The sequence below is a fragment of the Miscanthus floridulus genome, chromosome 5, assembly GCF_019320115.1.
Source record: "Miscanthus floridulus cultivar M001 chromosome 5, ASM1932011v1, whole genome shotgun sequence".
NCBI lineage: Eukaryota > Viridiplantae > Streptophyta > Magnoliopsida > Poales > Poaceae > Miscanthus > Miscanthus floridulus.
This window is the reverse complement of record NC_089584.1, coordinates 129,088,154-129,107,023: the sequence shown is the minus strand read 5'-3', so window position 1 is coordinate 129,107,023 and position 18,870 is coordinate 129,088,154. Positions and strand designations below refer to the sequence as shown.

Sequence of the window (18,870 nt, the reverse complement as noted above, 5' to 3'; positions counted from 1 at the left end):
GCATCCGGGGCTTGCCTTGATTCACGGAAAAGTCATATTCTTGCGACGTTCCACAATTATCAGACCCGACCTCAACAGACGGATTAACTTCCTCCGCAACTTGATTAACTACCACGTGTTCACCTTCATTCACTACACGTAGTAACAATGCCATGTTTAACATGATGCGTGATATAAAACATGATGCTCGATGATGGATGCAAAATTAACAACTTGAATACAACTTTCCTTCGCGGTACAGTTACAAGTCAAACTAACTAAACCTTTTTTGTAACACTTACTTCCATTGCCAAGGATCATTACCAACTAATGACCCAAGGTCATCACTCAATCCAAAATTTCAAACAAAACCTAAATCATTAAAGGTTACTATTTGCTTTTATGAATTAATTATTTAATTCAAAATTATGAAATAAATCAACTTATTCCAATTGAACTCAAATTTTTTGTAAATGTTCATCACATGATAAATAAGTGGCAAAATAATTTTCATAATTTTTGGATAATTAATTAAGCCTAGAAAAATCATGGAAACTCATTTATTAATTAATTGAGCAATTTTTTTCATATTCAAAAAGTACTGAAAAATAATATTTCATATTTTTATTAAATAATATACATCACAGAGAGGTCACACAAAAATTTTCATAATTTTTGGAGCTCTAAATAAATCTATACAAAAATAACAAAAACTCATACTATTCATCCATTTCTGAAAATAGAAAAAATTCCATTTTGAACTCACGGTCACTGACAATCCGACCCCATATGTCATCTCCTACCTCCCGCGTTGACCGCGGCGGTGACGGCTCTAACCGGCGAAATCTCACCGACGATGAGATCAACGGCGACGGCCAAGGTACCACCGTGATCACAACGACGAGGCACATCTATTGGTGGCACAAATCACACCGATTACTGCACAACCCGAGCTCGGCACCGGCCATGGTGGACACGGCGGCTCGGCGGCGCTATGCCGGCAAAACAAGACCGGTTGATCTTAAACCAAAAGCATGGGAAGGTTCAGCAGCTCACCCTGATCACGACAGAGCAAAGAGCAAGATCGGAGGAGTAACGGAGACGTTGGTCGACGTTCACAGTGATCCCGACGGCGCAGACAACGACGACGGCGGTGAACCGGTGACTGTGATGGACAAAATGACCAAGCAACAAGGTATTAAGCACCACGGCATCAAGGCAAAGCTGGAGCTTTGCTGAGCAAGAGCAAAGGCTCACCAGAGAGCTCCGGCCACGGCGACACGCTTGCTATGGCGGTACTGCCGGCCACGAAGAAGAAAGATGGCGAGCGACGATTCCCGGTGAAACCAAGTGACCAGAGTAGGTTGGCTAGGTGTGCAAGGAGTAGGTGTAGCTAGAACAAGCATTGCCAAGATGGTGGAGGCACTACTGCGATGGCAAACGCACGACGGAGCAGCGGCGGTGGCGTCGAGAAAACAGAGGAAGGAAAACGGCGAAGAACGACAACGGCAAAGGCCTTATAGCGTAGCTCAGAAGCACAAGGAAGCCATGCAGGAGCCTTCTCCGCGCCAGCGCGACGCCAAAGACGGCCACGTGCGCGCCTGGAACCGAGAAGAAGGTCGCCGGCGATGAGATGGCTTCGGTGGCTACTGTTCCCCATATTTACAGAATTGCCATTCGCCAAAATCTTCAAATTACTCCCAAATTTAAGTAACAACTAAAAAATCTCCAAAAACAAAAGTTGCTCAAAATTCAAAGTTCTACAGCTTTGCTTTTATAACCACCCCCTAATTCGATCTACATTTTGAAATGAAATTTTGAATTCAAATAGGGGACATTTAAAGAATTTCGTCTTTTCAAATTACTTCAAATTTTTCATAACAACTTTGAAAACTCCAAAAACAAACTTTGTATAACCTGATAAGCTCTACACTTTTGCTTTTAGACTCAACCCCAAAATATGCTTAGATTTTGAAATGGGTTTTCAGGGTAGGATTTAAATACTGAAAATCAGGGTTTTCTTGAAAATTCAAATCCAAACAAAACTTTGAACTTGATTCAAACAATACAATTCAACACATACAACATAAAGGTAAGCTTGTTTTAGTGTATGCATATCAAAAATTTTACTAACACATAAATGATGTGCTATGCATATGATGACATGGCCTATTTTAGTATTTAAACACCCGAGGTGTTACATGCACCAACCACGCCTATCCCGTCAAACACCTCTACAAGGACTGCGAGCTCCTCAAGCGTCTTCTACGACAGGCCAGCGGACCAAAGGCAGAAAAGGCTAAGAAGCAGCGGCCAAGAAAGGGGCCATAGTGGGCAAGGATCCGGACGACTGAAGGTTGAAGTAATCTGACCAGACGGCTACCGACTGAAGGATGACAACGACGACATTCTCACCGAACGCTTGGAACAGCTATGTCATTTTTTTCTTCCCCTAAATTTGAGTCTTACCATTGTTTACTTAACGTTCGCTCCTATAAGAGCACCCCGACCCGAACACTTTTCAGCCCAGGTCGCTCGGGGGCTCCATGAGGGTACACTACTACCTCTCTTTTTCGTTTACTATCATATGGTGAAACTCCTTCTTACCCAAACAAAAGGGTAGTTCATTCCTTTAATTTGCCTTGCGGAACTTTGCTTTAAAACATTCCGACCGATCGCACCCTGCCCTTTCCTATGGTTACAAGTAGCTGAGCCTCGTGGGCCACGCCTCAGGCTCCCAAGGTTGTAGCCTACAGGACGAACCAGCAAGTATGAGAAAGAAAGAATAAAAAACAAAATTATGCCAAGGGAAAACTAAGGAACGAAAGGGACAAGCTTCCCCGAATGGAGTGACTACATCACAAAAAACAAAACCGACTGTAGTCATTAAGTACACAAGAACATTTACACGGGGGCTCCCCCATGAACTTAACCTTTTTACATCTACTAAACTTCTTATACTTCACAAATTATTAGGGCAGCTCAATGGCATCTGCTATCGGTATGACCGACGAAGGCACGGGCTGCTCACTCCTCGGCGGGACAACATTCGGCTCGGTCGAAACCGGGGCGATGTCCACCTCTGACCTAGGCTCTGTACCATCTGTAGGTTGGGCGACGTCCTCCCGACGCACGCTTCTGGCCATGTCTTCATGGTAGACATCCATCACCCACTGCGCAGAGACTTGCTCTGCCACCAACCTTACGTGCGGCAGCAAGCTCTCCTCGAGCGGTTGGATGTCCTCCGTGCTCAAGCTGTCAGCATACCCGCTGCAGATAGTGGCAAAGTCTAGGTTCGGGTGGTACATCGCCACCGAGGTCAACACCCCCAATGCTCCGTAGAATAGCCCACTTGTGATAAGATCTCGGGCCGCATTTAGGACCTCCACCAGCTGGACAGCGGGCGCGCTAGTACTTGGCACCGACCCGAAGACCTCCGAGACGACAAGCTGGGCAACATTGTAGATCTGATCAAGTTCCCCCTCAAGAGCACATCGCTCTTCACGAGACTTGGCTAGCTCCTCTACATTCTAGCTAAAAGTCGCCTTGACCGTCTCCAGGTTCCGCTCCAATGACTTCACCTTTCCGCCTAGCTCTGAAAGAAGGGCAATAAGATCAAAAATAGGCTGAAGGGAGAAACCAACATGATAAAAAACAAAAAAGGTACGTACCGACGCTAAAGTTCTCAAGGGTGGAGAATTCATCCGCCTACCGGGCCACCTACTCGCAGTGCCAGGCGCTCACCTTCTCCGTCCCCATCACCCAACACTAAAGCACGAGCACTTCCTGGTCTGCCTCTGACCGGGCCTTCTGCATCGACTCCAGGGCCTTCCGCGCCAACTCCAGGGCATTCCGCTCTGACACCAAGGCGCTCCGCTCTGACTCAAGGGTCTCCAGGGATTTTTGGAGCGTTGTCTCAATGTCTGCCAGGGATGTCTACAACCTTGCCTCGGTCTCCGCCTAGCAGGCCTTCACTGCCTCAAGCCCCCGCTCGACGGCGGTCGCCCGCTCTGCTGCACGCTGTCCCTCCACCCGCGCCATGGTCACCTCGGCCACCCGGTCCTGGGACTCATGACGGGCGGACTCTAGCTGACGCTCAAGCTCTGCCACTCGGGCATGCTCCATCCGGAGGAAGCAGGACTTGTGGGATGACATCTCCTTCAGACCCTACAAAAAGCAAGCATGCTGAGGCAACCAACAAGATATTCAGAGGTCAAGGACAAATACGGGAAACTCACCTTCACGGCGAGCTGTAGGTCGACCTGGACTAACTGCTGGGCAGACTTAACCCGCTCCCAGGCGTCCTCAAGCCTCAAGGACAGGTTGGCAAGTTCGGACACCATGGCAAGTCCTTCCCCCCGAGGATGTCCCAGAGCTGACACTCCTAGAAATCCCAAAGGACGAACCGCACCTTTGCTGGGTCCTCAGGGGAGGGCCACTCTAGGTCACCCTTCAATAGCCCGCCGAAGGGCCCAGCCTCCGACTGAACCACTATCATCTCCCGCGATGACACCGGCAGCTCCACCATGTCATTAGCCTCGTCGTCGGACGGGATATCCACCACCTCGGTTGCGTGGGCCGCCGCCGGGCATTCTGACTCCATCCAGGCCATGTCTCCCACCGGCGCCTTCGGCTCTGACCATGAGGGTGAGCCGTGCAGCCCTCTACCCGGTGAGACAGGGAGCTCGAGATCGCCGCCAATGCCGACGCTGCCGCTGCCACCATACTAGCAATCGACCCAGGGGGCACCACCCCTAGAAGGGAAGGGCTCACCGCTGCCACCCTATTCCCCCCATCGCTTGCCACGACACACTGCAGGGTGGGCCTCCAAGTCTCCTACATGGGAGTTGGGGCGATGCTCAACCCCGTCATCGCCCAGCCACTAACAAAAAAGTGCAGGTAAGTCACACTCCAAAAAGGCTCAACAGCAAAAGATCGAAAAGAAACAAAGAAAAACATACCAGGAGGTAAGCGGCACAACTCTGAAGGCAAGACCCGATGTCGATGGGCCTACAGGGCAAGGACTGCTCCTAAGCTGCGACTCGTGCCCTCTCACCTTAGCCGGGGGCAGAGTCGTCCCAACTAGCTCCTGCTCGGCCTATGGGTCGGCGCAACCCTCGGCTCAAGACAACCCGACCGAAGCAGCAGGTGGGGCATCCTCCGGTTGTGAGTCGCACGCTAGTGCCGATCCCGGCGATGCATGGATGCCAGTCCGCTCCTTGGACTGCCCGGTTTGCTGAGCTGCGTTCGCGGCGGGCGGGGACAAGACCGGCGACGCCACCGAGGGGCGCGGTGACTGCGTCTGCTTCGCCTCCCATTCACCAACGGTGTCCGCGCTCGCTGTGTGCTTCCTCGGCATGGGAACCATCGCCCGCCTTTCCACCTCCTGCTCATCACCAGCGGATATCGCCGCAGGGTCGCGACTCTCCGCTGAGGTCACAACGACCTCCCGACTTTCCTCCTCCTCGGAGAAAATCATGTCATCCACATCTGTGGGATCCTCTGACTCGAGCTTCGACTCATCATCGCTCCTACGTTCCCTAGCCTTTACACGCGGGGCAATCTCCTGCTCCTTCTCTTGCTTCCGTTGAATCTCCTTGGTTCTCTTTTTCTTCCTGGCATCCACCGTCTCCTTCTGGGCGGCCTACCAGGCCATGCCCTCTGGTCCCTTGGGAAGGTGCGTCTGGGACTTATAAACTCCAAGTCCCTATGAAACGGGTGGCTCGAAATAAAAAAATAGGAAAGCATAGGAAGAAGCACGGACTAAATAGAAGGGAGCATACCAGTCTAGACATGATCGCGGAGTGAAAGGTGCGGGCTTCCCATCGACCTTCTCTTTGGGCTTCAGCTACAGCACTGGCCAAGGCGACTCCAAACCTCATCGTCCGGCAGCTCCTCCGGCGACACACAGTCCGGGTCCATCGGGCCATTGTACTTCCACATCGGCTGCGTCCTCTCCGCCAACAGCATAACCCGACGGTAGTAGAGGGTGTGGAACACCCACACCCCATCAAGACCATGTCGTACGAGCTTCCGCAGCTCCTCCTCAATGATCTCCACCTTCTTCTTCTTCCGACAGGCACAACCCCACGACCAACTATCCTACTTCTCCGGCCTCCCACCGGTGAACGCTGAGAACGACGCCTCCGCCAGATTTCTGATATAAAACCACTCCCCATGCCACTCCTGGTTGGAGTCACAGGGGATGTACGCAGGATATGGGCCTCCCACGCTCGATTTCCTCTGCAGGACAAAACCCCTCACCGGCGCGACCTCGGGCGGGTTCCCCACCGGCAAAACTCACCTAGAGAAGAACCGGTGGAAGAAATCCACGTGCGGCTCCATCCCGAGGAAGGCCTCGCAGACGATGACAAAAGGCGGCGATGTGCAGCACCCCTATCGGATTGAGGTGCTGCAACTCCAGACCCTACTCATTGAGGAGTCTGCACAGGAACCAGTGCGCGGGGTATCCTAACCCACGCTCATGGAAGGCGGGAAAGGAAACCATCTTGTCGGGTCGAGGTTGAGGAAACTCCTCCCTCTCGAGAGCCCTCTAGTGCGCCACCTCCTTCGGCGGCACAAACCCCTTCACGGCGAAGGCCTTCAACACCGACTCCCTCACCGTGGACGACCTCAAGTCCAACATTTCGCTCCAAGATCATGAAAGGATTTGTGAGTTTTTCTCTTCTCCTTCTTTCTCTCCCTTTTCTTTCCTAGAAACCACCGCGGCTCTCAAGAACGCTCTCGGCAAGAAGGAAAAGGAAAGGAGGCGGTAGATGAGGAATAGGCGAAAGAATAGGATGAAAACCTTCTCCTTCCTCCTACTTAAGGAAAAGGTTGCGACAGTTGGGGAAGGCACGCCAATCGAGGGAGACGAAACGGTGGAGCAAAAAACCCTCTTTCTTTCCGATTTAATGCAGATGGGATGCGCCCTGACCGATGAGACGCGCCCTGACTGACGGAACAACGCCTGATCATACGGGACGTGGCCTGGGCATGGCCCACCACTACCGCACGCCAACCACTACCGCACGATGGGCACAAGAACCAAAGCGCCACTGCACGTAGGCGGCCCTCCGCTTCCCCAGGCGGGACTTAGAAAAAACCCAAAAATGGGATCTCCACCAAGAGAGACCATCAGGCTTCCTAAAAGTCAATTGAATGGCTCAGGAAAACACAGCGAGGGACAGGTAAGGAGCAAAAGGATGCCCCATGTAGGCCATGTCGACTCTGTCACGAACGACAAGCATGCGTCCCGGTCGAATATTTCTGACTGGAGCTCTTCAAACCCTGTCACTCGAGTCATCAAGGTAACACTACCGACCCCCTCTATTTCTTTATAATCATTTCATGCATCCATACACGCATTCATTCCATACACCCGTGCCCCCCGAATGATTCGGGCCCTGAACCGCCCGGGGGCTCGGGAACTAAGCATCGCACATGCAGCGAAATGCATCACAACGCTCCGTGTTGTGTCACGAAGCGGCAATTGCCTCATTCGACATGAGCAATGACCGACCGGGGTTCGAAGGCCGGCCCACGAAGGGCTCGAGGCTACCCCACGTCAAACAAAGCCAGGGGAGAAAAACTCAAATGAGCCCCATGCGGCCCTTGCCTAGTCTGGCAGATAGGGTCATCTCAACCTTCTTGTTTTATCCTAAGCCTCTACCAAGCCCACAGAATCTCTATCGAGGGGGAGGCCATTAGGCCACCTGGGTCGATCTCCGGAATGACCCAGGCATCTGCCGGGTTACAGGTATAGGAGCAGTATAATGTCACAAGAGGGCTATGCTGACCTCATCATGAGCGACGGACCCGGATTCCACTCGATCATACTCATTAGCGAACTCACCGAGTACGTCACTCGAGCCCAAGCGATCGGGACAAGGGATAAAACTCAGCCCTCTGGTTGTGAGAAACCGAGGACGGGGTAACGTACACAACTCAAACCGACCCCTACCAAAAGCCCAACGGGGCTCGGGGGCTCAAGACACCGAACGCCCAGGTCTACGACCCCGAACTCGTCCCATCCATCGGCTATGCTTTGACTGCACACCAAACGCCCGGGTCTGCGACCCCGAACTCGCACCATCCGGCTATGCTTTTACTGCACACCAAACGCCTAAGTCTGTGACCCTAAACTCGCCCTATCCGGCTACGCTTCGACTGCACACCAAACGCCTGGGTCTGTGACCCCGAACTCACCCCATCTAGCTATGCTTCGACTGCACACCAAACGCCTAGGTCTGTGGCCCTGAACTCGCCCTATCAGGATCCGCGAGCCCCGCCTCACCCGATTCCTAAAACTAACTAACTAACTACCTCGGCTGCGCGGGCTGCACCGAGGTCCGGATCCATGACTCCAACTCACCCGATCCCATGGTGCGCATCGACGCCAGGACCCGCGAGTTCCGTCTCGTCTGATCCCTAAGACTAACTGCCTCGCTCGATCCCACGACGCCCACCAACGCCAGGATCTGCGAGCTCCGTCTCACCCAATCCCTTAAAACTAAACCGCCTCGGCTGCGCAACGACGCCTTGGTTGACTCCGTCTCAACTAAAAAATACGTACACACGCCCGCTGACAAACACCTCCAAATGATTATGCCCAAATCGCCCGAGGGCTCGAGGGCTACACCCGCGGGTGCGCTCGCGCGCACCCGCTGACGACACAAAAACCTCCCCTGCTGGCAACACGAAAAAAACCCCTCGGACGATTCTGCACAAATCACCCGGGGGCTCGGGGGCTACACCCGCTGGTGCGTTCGCACGCACCCACTGACGAAACAAAAACCTTCCCCACTGGCAACACGAAAAAACCCCCGAATAATTCTGCCCGAATCACCTGGGGGCTCGGGGGCTACACCCGCGGGTGCGATCGCGCGCACCCGCCGTCAAGACAAAAATCACCCAAATGATTCTGCCTGAATTGTCCAAGGGCTCGGAGGCTCCTGTCGGGTTCATATACCCGGAGTCCCTCGTGGACCGGCTTCCTAAACAAGGGCTCGGCCTAAGCAGACAACGCGTAACCCATTGGTCGGCCCAAATATCTAAACAGCAGGCCAGACGAACGATCCAATCACCGACCGAAAGGTCTGGCCAAGGAGGAGCAACGCCCGTTTTTCGACTCCGGCCCACCTCTCCGACCGGAGGGCTCACTTTGGTCTCCAGCCCGCCTCCGGACAACCTCTCCGATCGGAAGGTCTGGCCAAAACACTACTTACGACTCCGACCCCACATCTCCGACCAGGGTACATAAAAACCTTGCTCACTGCTCGTCTCTGACCGGCACGATAAGAATCGACGGGGACCAACCGACCGTGGAGGCCCGCTCGGAAAGGACCGGGGAACGAACGAAGAAAGCAAGACAGAGCACATAAGTCAAACCATGATACCGGTGACTGTACCATGTACACCTGCAGAAACAGTACTCTGCATCCTCCGTAACACAAACAGTGTTATAGGCGCCGACATTTTCCCTACAGTATTGTGGGCGCCATTAACTCTCATACGGTAAGGCTCCCCCACGTGCCTCTGGGCATCGACAGTGTTGTGGGCGCCGGTATTTACCGTACCGAGTGAACATGGTGAAACTCCTCACATGCCTCTAGGCATCGACAGTATAGCAGGTACCGACATCTGCCATACCCGAATAAAACGACAGAACCTCCCACATACATCCGACATCCAATAGTGTTGTGGGTACCTACCATCATCCTGTACCCGTCGGCGTGGGCCACAAGGCTTAGAAGCATACGTATTCTCTCCCTCTCATATGTAAGACCACTCTCTTCATCTATAAAAGGGGATGTGCACTCTCCCAACATTCAAGTCATTCCAGATTCATTAGATCGATCAAGTTGACTAGCTCACAACCACAGAACCACCAGGTTCGAACCTCAAACACACGCTTGAATACTTACCTCATAGCGGAGCTCCTGTCGCTCTCGGCCCTTCCGATCAAAGTCTGACCGGACCTCTTATACCCTCATCTTTTTCCTTCTCGTTTGTAACCTCACTGTAAATTCGAGCACATGGGCTCAGGAATAAAGTCTCCGCCCGACTCAAATTTGACGTAGAGCACATTGCCTGAACCAGTATAAACCCTGTGTCACTGAGTGCTAGTCCACCTCCGGTCATAACGTACGGCAAAACTATAAATATTTACTTGTTTATGACTTTGCTAATGATGGATTAATTAGGCTTAAAATCCTATTACTAACGAATTATATAATTTATTTTTTTATTAATATCAAAACACTCTGTACGACACACTCGTTAACATCTCTTTGACACCCCCGGCGCTGGAGTAGGCCTCGTGGTTGCTGCCCGCTGCCATCATGCGTGCGGTCTGCGGTGCGATTCCACAGCGATTTGGCCGTCGTGACCGGTGCGCTGCAGGCTGCAGCAGCGCGGTCGTTTTTACCGGCCAGAGCAGACAGATCCGGCACCGGCAGGCTATCAGCAGGGCTTGTTTGGTCCAGCCAGCCATCAGTCTGGTAATAACTTGGGTGTTTACAGGTGGCTCGTTGCTATTCGGCGCCGGCATGATTTATTAGTACCGTCCTGATTCCTGAGGGCGTGATCGCTGCGATGGCAGATTGCTTGGATCAGCTTATGACGAGTACTCGTAACCGTGGAGCCCCATCTTTCGCCGCGGGCCAGCCGGAGGAGCCGCCTTTAACGGTTTCCGAGGCGGCGGCAAGCACGACCTCCTTTAAGGACCAATCACGTGCAGTGGACAGGCCCGAGCCTAGTACCACTGGTGTCGGAGCCGCGTGAGGTGTGGCCATGGCCGTGCTCGCCTCGCCCGGCCGCCCCTACGGCGTGCCCTTGTCAAACCTCTCGGCTTGTGTTGTTGTGCGCGTGGGAAGGGATGGAATTCCCCACGGGTCCAAAAGAGCAAGCGAGTGTGACCGGCGGCAGGGCCCGCACGGTTGACACAAAGTGATCCTGGTGTCTGGAGCTCCGGATAGAGAGGCCCCGACAACGGAATTAGAACGTGTTTCCCTCCAAATTTAGGTCGAACCGTTGTGAAATTGACGACAAAGTCACGGTCACTTACATAAATATATGCTGATGGAACTACAGACCCTCGTGACTCGACATGCGAGATGATGAGATGAGAGATACGGGCGGCACATAAGAGGAAATTATGAGACGAGATGCGTGTTATCCAATCCCCCCAAAATGAACAAAAACAACAGATTACATTACAATACACGAAGATTTATGGCTATAATAACCCCAGACACTCTCCTTGAACGGCGGCGGAGGAGGAACATGCAGATTGGCAGACGAACCTGGACTGACGCCGTAGCCTGCCTAGTACAGGCGGAGCACGCTGCGCGGGAACGACTGCGTCGCCAGCGGCCGCCCGGGCCCGGCCTTGCTCGGCAGGCCTCCGCCTCCGCCTCCGCGCGGCCGCCCGCTGCCGCTCCGCATCGGCGTCAGGTAGAACCGCAGCATGCCGTTGTCCGGGGCGGCGCGCCCGGGCGAGTAGCGCGCGCTGCGGTTCCGCTCCACCTGCGCCTTTGCGTGCGGCTCCTCCCTCCGCCTCACGTGGCCGTTGGCGTCCACGTAGCTGCGCCTGGAGCTGCCGAGCCCGCCGCTGTTGCTGCTGAACGAGCTGCGCGCGCTCAAGTTGCTGTTGCACCGCTGCATCTTGGGGTTGGCTCCGCGGACGCGCAGGTCCGGCCACGGCTCGGAGAACGAGCGGTCGGCGATGTCGGACGGTCCCCCGCTCCTGCGCCCGGCGGCGCGCCGGTGGATGAGCCCCCAGAGGCTCCATGCCTTGCGCCACCGGCGCGGCTTCTTGACGGGGCCGGACAGTGCCGCCTCTAGGCTCGCGGAGATGTCCTCGATGAGCGAGTTGGAGCTGAAGCCGCGGTCGAGCAGGTCCTCCGCGTGGTGGAAGTGGTAGAACTCGGAACCGCCAATTGGGGACTCCCTCCCGATCCCATTTACCGCCGACGGCATCGGCCTTGGATCCGTGACCTCGAAGGACGGCCTGCGTACGGAGCTTGAACGTTCCAGGCTCCAGCGCCTGCGGCTGGAGGAGTCCAGGTAGTAGTCTCTGGTCTGCAAGGAGCCACCTGGCGGCTCAGGGTCAAAGTCGTCTTCCACGGGGATTTGGCCATCGGAGCGCTCGACGATGTCGGTCGGTGTGTCCTCCAGGACGGACAGGATGGGTGGGAGGCGGGAGAGCGGCGGAGGCGCGCGCCCGAGGCCAATGCCGGCGCCGGCGCCGAACAGGTACCCGTCCCAGGACGCGCGGGGCTCGTCCCATGAGAAGCCGGCGTCGTCGATGGACATGCGCGCGGCGTCCATGGAGAAACGCGGGTCGGTGTCGCACGAGCGCCGGCCACCGGCGAGCTCGGAGCCTGCCTCCCCACGGAGGCGACTCCGGCGAAGGAACGACGGCTTGGAGGGCTTCTCCGGAGGGGGCATGGCCGCTGCCGCGGCCTTGCTCACGGCAGCCTCCTTCTTGAGCTTCTGCTTGCGCCGCCACTTCTGCCACTTCTTGCTGAACACGGAGGCGGCGACCCAGAAGCTCCCGGCGATCTCCTTCAGGTCTTTGGGCGAAGCCTTCTTGGTCTGCGCCGACTCGAGATCGATGTGATCCTTGATGGCCTTACCTCCCTGGGCCGCATTGCCTTCGGCTTCCACCTCGCCGGAAATGTCCATCGGGACGACGACGGGGTCTTCCTCGACCACCGGGACTATCTCGTCGGGCTCCATGACCACTGGGATGTCGTCCAAGAAATCGTCAGGGATGCACGGTGCCTGCGGTGGGGGATGTACGTCGACGGCGAGCGCAGCCGCTGCGGTCGACGACGAGGCCGGGAAAGCGCCGAACGCCGTGCCGTCGCGGACGCGGTCGCGGTCGTCCTGATGGAACAGCGCCCACAGCGTGCTGCGCCCCCGCACGTCACACGAATGCCGCTGCGGCTCGTCCGCCCTGGCGGCAGCCGCCGCCGCCGCTGCGGCCAGAGCGTCCCCGCCGCTGCCGCACGAGAACGACTTGCACCGCCGGAGGTCCGGCGGCTCGGCAGGGCCGGACGCAGACGAGCTGCCGGCGGCGAACGGCCTGGCGAAGAGTGACCGGATGGCCGATGTGGATTTGCGCCCCGGCGCGGAGGCCGCGGCGGCGGACGCCTCGAGACCCTGGAGGCGCTCGCGGAGGCACGCGGCGCAGAAGCCGGTGAACGTCTCGCCCGGGTGCAGGTCGCAGCTGGTCGACACCGACCGCCGCGCGGGCGGCGCCGGCGGGTCCATGCGCAGCGTCGTCATCGCCCCCCGGGCGTCACTCCCCCCGCCCCCCACACCCACACCCCCCGACGTCACTATGCGGCTAGTACAGTTGCACCATTGCACTCGTGCTGATGCGTGAGGAGGGAGTTGCCGGTGCGGCAGGCCTCGCGTTAAGTAGAAGAGGCGTGTATCGGACAGGGTAAAAGGGTGAAAAGAGTGAGGAGAGAGAGGAAAGTGAATGTTCAAGGCGAATCACGGGCCCCGGCGCGGCCAGGCCTCTGGTCGCTCTCTCTCTCCTCCTCGCTCTCTCTATTCCTTTTGCTTTGTATAGCTCTGCCCGCCGTTCTTGGGTTCGTGGCTTCGCCTACGCGTTCGCAAATGCGATGTTGAAGGCGATTTGCCCTGACGGCTGTTGCTCGAGACCAAGCTATTCCTTGTCTTTTTACTGGTAATCTCTGAGCACCTAACCCGCAGTAACATGAGTTTGATGACCTTGCAACCTCACTGACATAAGTGCCATTTCGTCATATTTAGCTGGTTTACCCTTCTTTACTCCTACATGCCTAGCTCCATTTTCTTATTGAGCCACTATTGTCAGAGGTATATGAACGAGTCGATGATGCCAGACTTCCATGGACAGTGAACACACCTGAGGATCATTCAGACCAAATTAGTTAGATGCATCCATATCAAAATCGTAGCTGAAGCTATTCTTATCAGAAAAAAAATATATACAGAATTGCAACTGATTTGCAGGCACCTAGTTCCACAAAGTACAGCTTTAGTATAAGCACTGCAGTCATATTCTCAGCTTTAGCACAGCTTTGCTCGCTCACACAGTTTCTCTCTTTCTCACACACATACAGCATCCTGCAATAATCTATAGGTGTTGTCCGAGTGTCTGTCCTATCGGGATTTGCCCGATCTGAAAGCGATTATATGGGCATAATCTGCACGCGTGTAGTAAAAAAACGTCACTTTGCATGAAGCAGCGAGCAAACGGCTAAGGGGCCTAGGCATAGACACGAGCTCGGGCCCAAAAAGCCCTAGCCCAGCCCGATTTTAGCCCGCTAAGGAGGCTTGGGCAATAGCTTGCATTTGTTAGCCAAATGAAAAGAGCCCATCTAAAGGTCTGTTTGGATCGGCTAGTTATTGGTTAAAGCTAAAAGACAACTTAAATTAGTTGGGATTGACTAGTTAGTTGGTTGGTTAATAATTAGTTGGAGATTTTGCTAAAAAAGGTTGGCCCACTTATTAACCTGCTGTTTGGATGGGCTATGGCTAAAAATTAGCCCGTGAACAATTAGAGCAATGCATCCAAACATGCCCCAGGTCTAGTGCGAAATTAGTTTTCTATTCAAATGTAAGAATCACGATGACTTCTCGAAATATGAGATGCGCAATTGTTCTACGAGTGAGAGAGTACATGTTTTACCTCATCAGCATTTATCTTTTAGGGACGTGCCTGTCGGTGTTTTGAACCGGCGGGCCCAAAACCAACTAGTGAAAATGTACTGCGTGCCCCTAATCCCGGATGGTGATGCAAAGAGACACAAGGTTTATACTGGTTCAGGCAATAGGTGCCCTACGTCCAGTCTGCGAGATCGATCTTATATTCCTTGCACCGAGGTGCTTGTAGTAGGGGTTTCCAAGCTGGACGAGAGAGGGAGCTAGTCCCAGGTCTCTGCGTGGAGCGGCGTGGATTGCTTGAGATGTTGATCTCTTGCGGTGAGGAAGTGAATGTGTGTTATAGAGCGTAATGCGTTGCTTGCCGTGTGTCTATCTGAGTGATGTCTCCGTCTGCGTGTGCGTCTGTGTTTCGTGAGTTCGTCCACCCGTCCTTCCTAGAAACGGCCCCGGTCACTCCCTTTTATAGTCGAAGGGAGGCACGGGGGCGGTACACAGATTCGCTACGTGGCGTTCGTGAGCAGAGGCGGTATGTCCGAGCCCTGTAGCTTGTCACAGTGGCGGCATGGTCGATGGAGCGGTCTTGTCCTCGGTGTACTGGAGCGACGCGTCGGTCACGCCCGATCCTGTGCGACGTGGGAGCTCCTGTGATGGCTTGACGCAGGGCATGGCGCATACTGTGAACGATGTGTCTGTTATTGTACGTTGACAACGCAGAGAGCCGATGCCCAGTTGGTGCAGAGGCTGAACCATCGTGGGGGGCTCGGCGGGCGCGAATCCCAAGGTTGCCGAGACCCCAAAGCGGATGGCTGAGGCTCAGAGGGAGCAGTTGGTCCTGTACACTGATTCCGAGGCTACAGGGACCCGGACATGACTCTCCACGCCACGCTGTCCTCGGAGCAGGTGGGGTTAGGCGGCACAATGCAGCACGGGCATCGGTCGTGGGCACAGCGCCGAGCACAGCGACCGATAACCCTCGTCCCGTCTTGTCCCAGTTGGCGTGGCGTCGATGTGACTCCCACCTCGTCGGTCACTCCGCTGTGTCGAGCCATCGTTCGGCTGATGTCGCGGGAGTGGTTGGCCGCGTGACATCTCGGTCGAGGCGGCGGCGACGGGGTGGTTGCCGAGCTGGCCTCGAGCGAGATGGAGAATCAATACCTCGTCCGAGGCCCTACGTGCGGGGCCTCGATCGAGATAGAGAATCGGTACCCCATCCGAGGCCTTACGTGCGGGGCCTCGAGTGAGATGGAGAATCGATACCTCGTCCGAGGCCTTACATGCGGGGCCTCGAGCGAGACAGAGAATCGGTACCCCGTCCGAGGCCCTACGTGCGGGGCCTCGAGCGAGACGGAGAATCGGTACCCCGTTCGAGGCCTTACGTGCGGGGCTTTTCACGTGTTTCAACGAGGGGTTTTATCGCGTTTGCCGAGCCCACGAGTGCGAGTTCGGGTCGCTGGGTCTCGGCTTGGTTGCAAGAAGAGCCCCTGAGCCTCTGCGCGGAGCAAGAGGGCGATCAGGAGTTCCCCTATCTTTTTTGTGCGGCCCTCGCGCATCCTTTTTGTTCGGAAGGAGGGGTCGAGTGTGCTAGGCTACCCTCGGTGGGCGCGAGTAGTGACACCTCCGGTGAGCTGTTACCGGGTAAGTCCAAGTGGAGGCTCGTGCCCCATTCGATAGGGGTCGGCAAGTGGTCCAGAGACGCACTCCGAAAGTACCAGAGGGCTTCTCTAGTGGGTCCCAGGGCCGTTCGATTGGCCTGGGAGGCTCGGTGCCTCCCTACGATGGGATCCCATTCAGAGACCTCCCTGCTGGTCTCGGACACGACTTAGGGCATCCCGGGCAATCGCTTGCTCGGGCCTCGGCCATGTACGGGCTCGCTCATAGTCATCCCTGACTCTATTGTCCTAGGACAGCTGTCGAGACCCTTGGGGGCCCAGCCTTCGAACCCCTAGACCATAACGGGCTCAGTGCCCTTTATCGCGTTTTGCCGAACCCCCAAGTGTGAGTTCGGGTTGATGGGCCTTGGCGTGTATGCAGGAAGAGCCCCCGAGCCTCTGCGCGGAGCAAGAGGGCGACCAGGAGTTTCCCTATCTTTTTTGTGTGGCCCTCACGCACCCTTTTCATTCGGAAGGAGGGGTGGAGTATGCCAGGCTACCCTCGGTGGGCGCGAGCAGTGACACCTCCGGTGGGCTGTTATCGGGTAAGTCCGAGTGGAGGCCTATGCCCCATTCAACAGGCGTCGGCTGGTGGTCCAGAGACACACTCCAAAAGTACCAGAAGGCTTCTCTAGTGGGTCCTAGGGCCGTTCGATTGGCCCCGGGGGCTCGGTGCCTCCCTACGGTGGGATCCCATTCAGAGACCTCCCTGCTGGTCTCGGTCACGACTTAGGACATCCCAAGCGATCGCTTGCTCGGGCCTCGGCCATGTATGGGCTCGCCCATAGTCATCCCTGACTCTGTTGTCCTAGGGCGGCTGTCGAGACCCTCGTGGGCCCAGCCTTTGAACCCCTAGACCGTAACAGGCTCGGTGCCCAGTTCCTTAGTCTGAAAGGAATCGGGTGGGGGATATTCCCCTCCCATCGGCTAACAACGACGGGCTCGCCTTTTGAGGCAGTTTTCTTGGGGAGACGGAACAACGTCTGCTGTCGCTGCGGTCGGATGCGACGCGATGTCAGCGGATGGGACATTACTGTGCGTGCATGAGTAATAAGGAAAAGGTGGACGCATGGGCGGTTTAATCGGATCTGGATTAACTGCGCCAGATCTGAGGGAAACTTCCCCGGTTTCGTCACCCGTCCGTTTTGCCCCTTCCCGCATAAATACGTGACGAGCCTCGCCCCTTTCCTCCTTACCTTGTCTGCATTCGCCTTTTCTGCCCTCGAGCCGTTGCTAAGAATAGAGAGCGTCGGGGAGAAGAAGGGAGAAGGGGGAGGAAGAGAGAGAGAGAGAGATAGCGAGAGCTCGCCTTACCACCGTAGCCGCATTCTCCACCGCATCCATGGCCGACGGCGCTGTTGTCGTCTAGGTGGACCCTTGGGGTCAGTCCGACGTGTCTCCGGCGATGCTGTAGTCGCTTGTCGACGACGGCCTCCTCCACCCGGTTACCGACCCCAATAGACCGGAGTGGATTGCTCTGGTGGGCGAGCCAGAGCCGAGGCCATGCGATGGCTACATCGTGAGCTTTGTGGCCTTCCACGAGCATGGTCTCGGCCTGCCGGCAGATCGGTTCATGCGGGCGCTCCCACACTACTATGGCATGGAGCTCCACAACTTCAACCCCAACTCCATCGTGCAGGTGGCCATCTTCGTCGCCGTCTGCGAGGGGTACCTGGGCATTGCCCCCCACTAGGAGCTATGGCTCCACCTCTTTTGGGCAGGGCTCACCACCAAGTCGACGGGCACGACGGGCACGCGGAAGGCGATGAGGGCTGGCGGCTACACTCTCCAAGTGTGCTAAGATCGGCAGCTCCTCTACATCCTAGCCCAGCTCGCGTCGTCCAACCGTCGTTGGTACAACAGCTGGTTCTACCTCTGCAATGACAACGGTGGACTCCCCCCTATACCGGGTGGATTGTGGAGAGCCAGTCGAAGAAGTAGAGGTACGGCGTCCCGGTGGTTGATCAGCCCAAGCTGCGGCCGCTCTTGGAGGCGCTGGAGAGGCTGCGCAACCACGGCCTTACGGTGGCTATGGTTGTGGTGGCCTTCCACCGCCAGAGGGTGCTGCCACTGATGGCTCAGTGACAGCGCCTGTTCGAGATGACACCGGACGAGCCGATCGATGGCGTTCGGTTTGCCGCCGTTGCCCTCTCCGACGAGGAGATTCTACGTCGGGTGAGAGAGACAGTGGAGGGGCGGCTGAGGAGCAGTGGTCTGGCCTCGTTCCCGATGCAGACGACATGAGGGTACATCTCTCTGGTGAGTCAAGCGCCGCTGCTGCCCCCGAGGCCTTCTTGCTCCTTGCATTTTCCTATTCCCTTATTTATGTTCGCCATTTCTGCAGGGGATGAGGGATGTGCGAGCCTCCCCGTCGCCCGTTCCCGAGGACGCAGAGCGGCGGGTGGTGAACAGGGCGCATGCCAAGGCATAGAAGAAGCGGAAGGACGCCGAGGAGGCAAGGCGCAAGAGGAAGAACCTTGAGCGCAAGGAGCTGGAGAAACGCCGCCGGCAGCAGAGGCACGACGGTCTCCCGGTAGAGGCATCTCCGTCGCCGTCGCCATCATCGACGGATTCT

General features: G+C 55.9%; 2 protein-coding genes across 2 annotated transcripts; both read right to left on the bottom strand.

Annotated features, from left to right (window-relative positions):
- Window positions 1-5,101: 5,101 nt before the first annotated feature.
- On the bottom strand, window positions 5,102-5,901 carry LOC136455328 (eukaryotic translation initiation factor 3 subunit A-like). Its single transcript, XM_066455404.1, has 2 exons — window positions 5,857-5,901; window positions 5,102-5,623 (listed from the first exon to the last, which is right to left on the bottom strand). The coding sequence occupies exons 1-2, from the start codon at window positions 5,899-5,901 to the stop codon at window positions 5,102-5,104; spliced, it is 567 nt and encodes a 188-aa protein (XP_066311501.1).
- A 5,153-nt stretch (window positions 5,902-11,054) lies between these two features.
- Window positions 11,055-13,278, bottom strand: LOC136453565 (protein OCTOPUS-like). The gene has a single exon (XM_066454125.1). It carries the CDS (start codon window positions 13,273-13,275, stop codon window positions 11,308-11,310), a length of 1,968 nt encoding a protein of 655 aa, XP_066310222.1. The 5' UTR covers window positions 13,276-13,278; the 3' UTR covers window positions 11,055-11,307.
- Between the last annotated feature and the right edge of the window lie 5,592 nt (window positions 13,279-18,870).

Coding starts and splice junctions, on each gene's coding strand:
- LOC136453565 (XM_066454125.1), bottom strand. CDS start 13,275: ATGACGACGCTGCGCATGGACCCGCCGGCGCCGCCCGCGCGGCGGTCG.
- LOC136455328 (XM_066455404.1), bottom strand. CDS start 5,901: ATGGACCCGGACTGTGTGTCGCCGGAGGAGCTGCCGGACGATGAG. Junction 5,624..5,856: donor AGGAGCTGCCGGACGATGAG/GTTTGGAGTCGC, acceptor ATGGCCTGGTAG/GCCGCCCAGAAGGAGACGGT.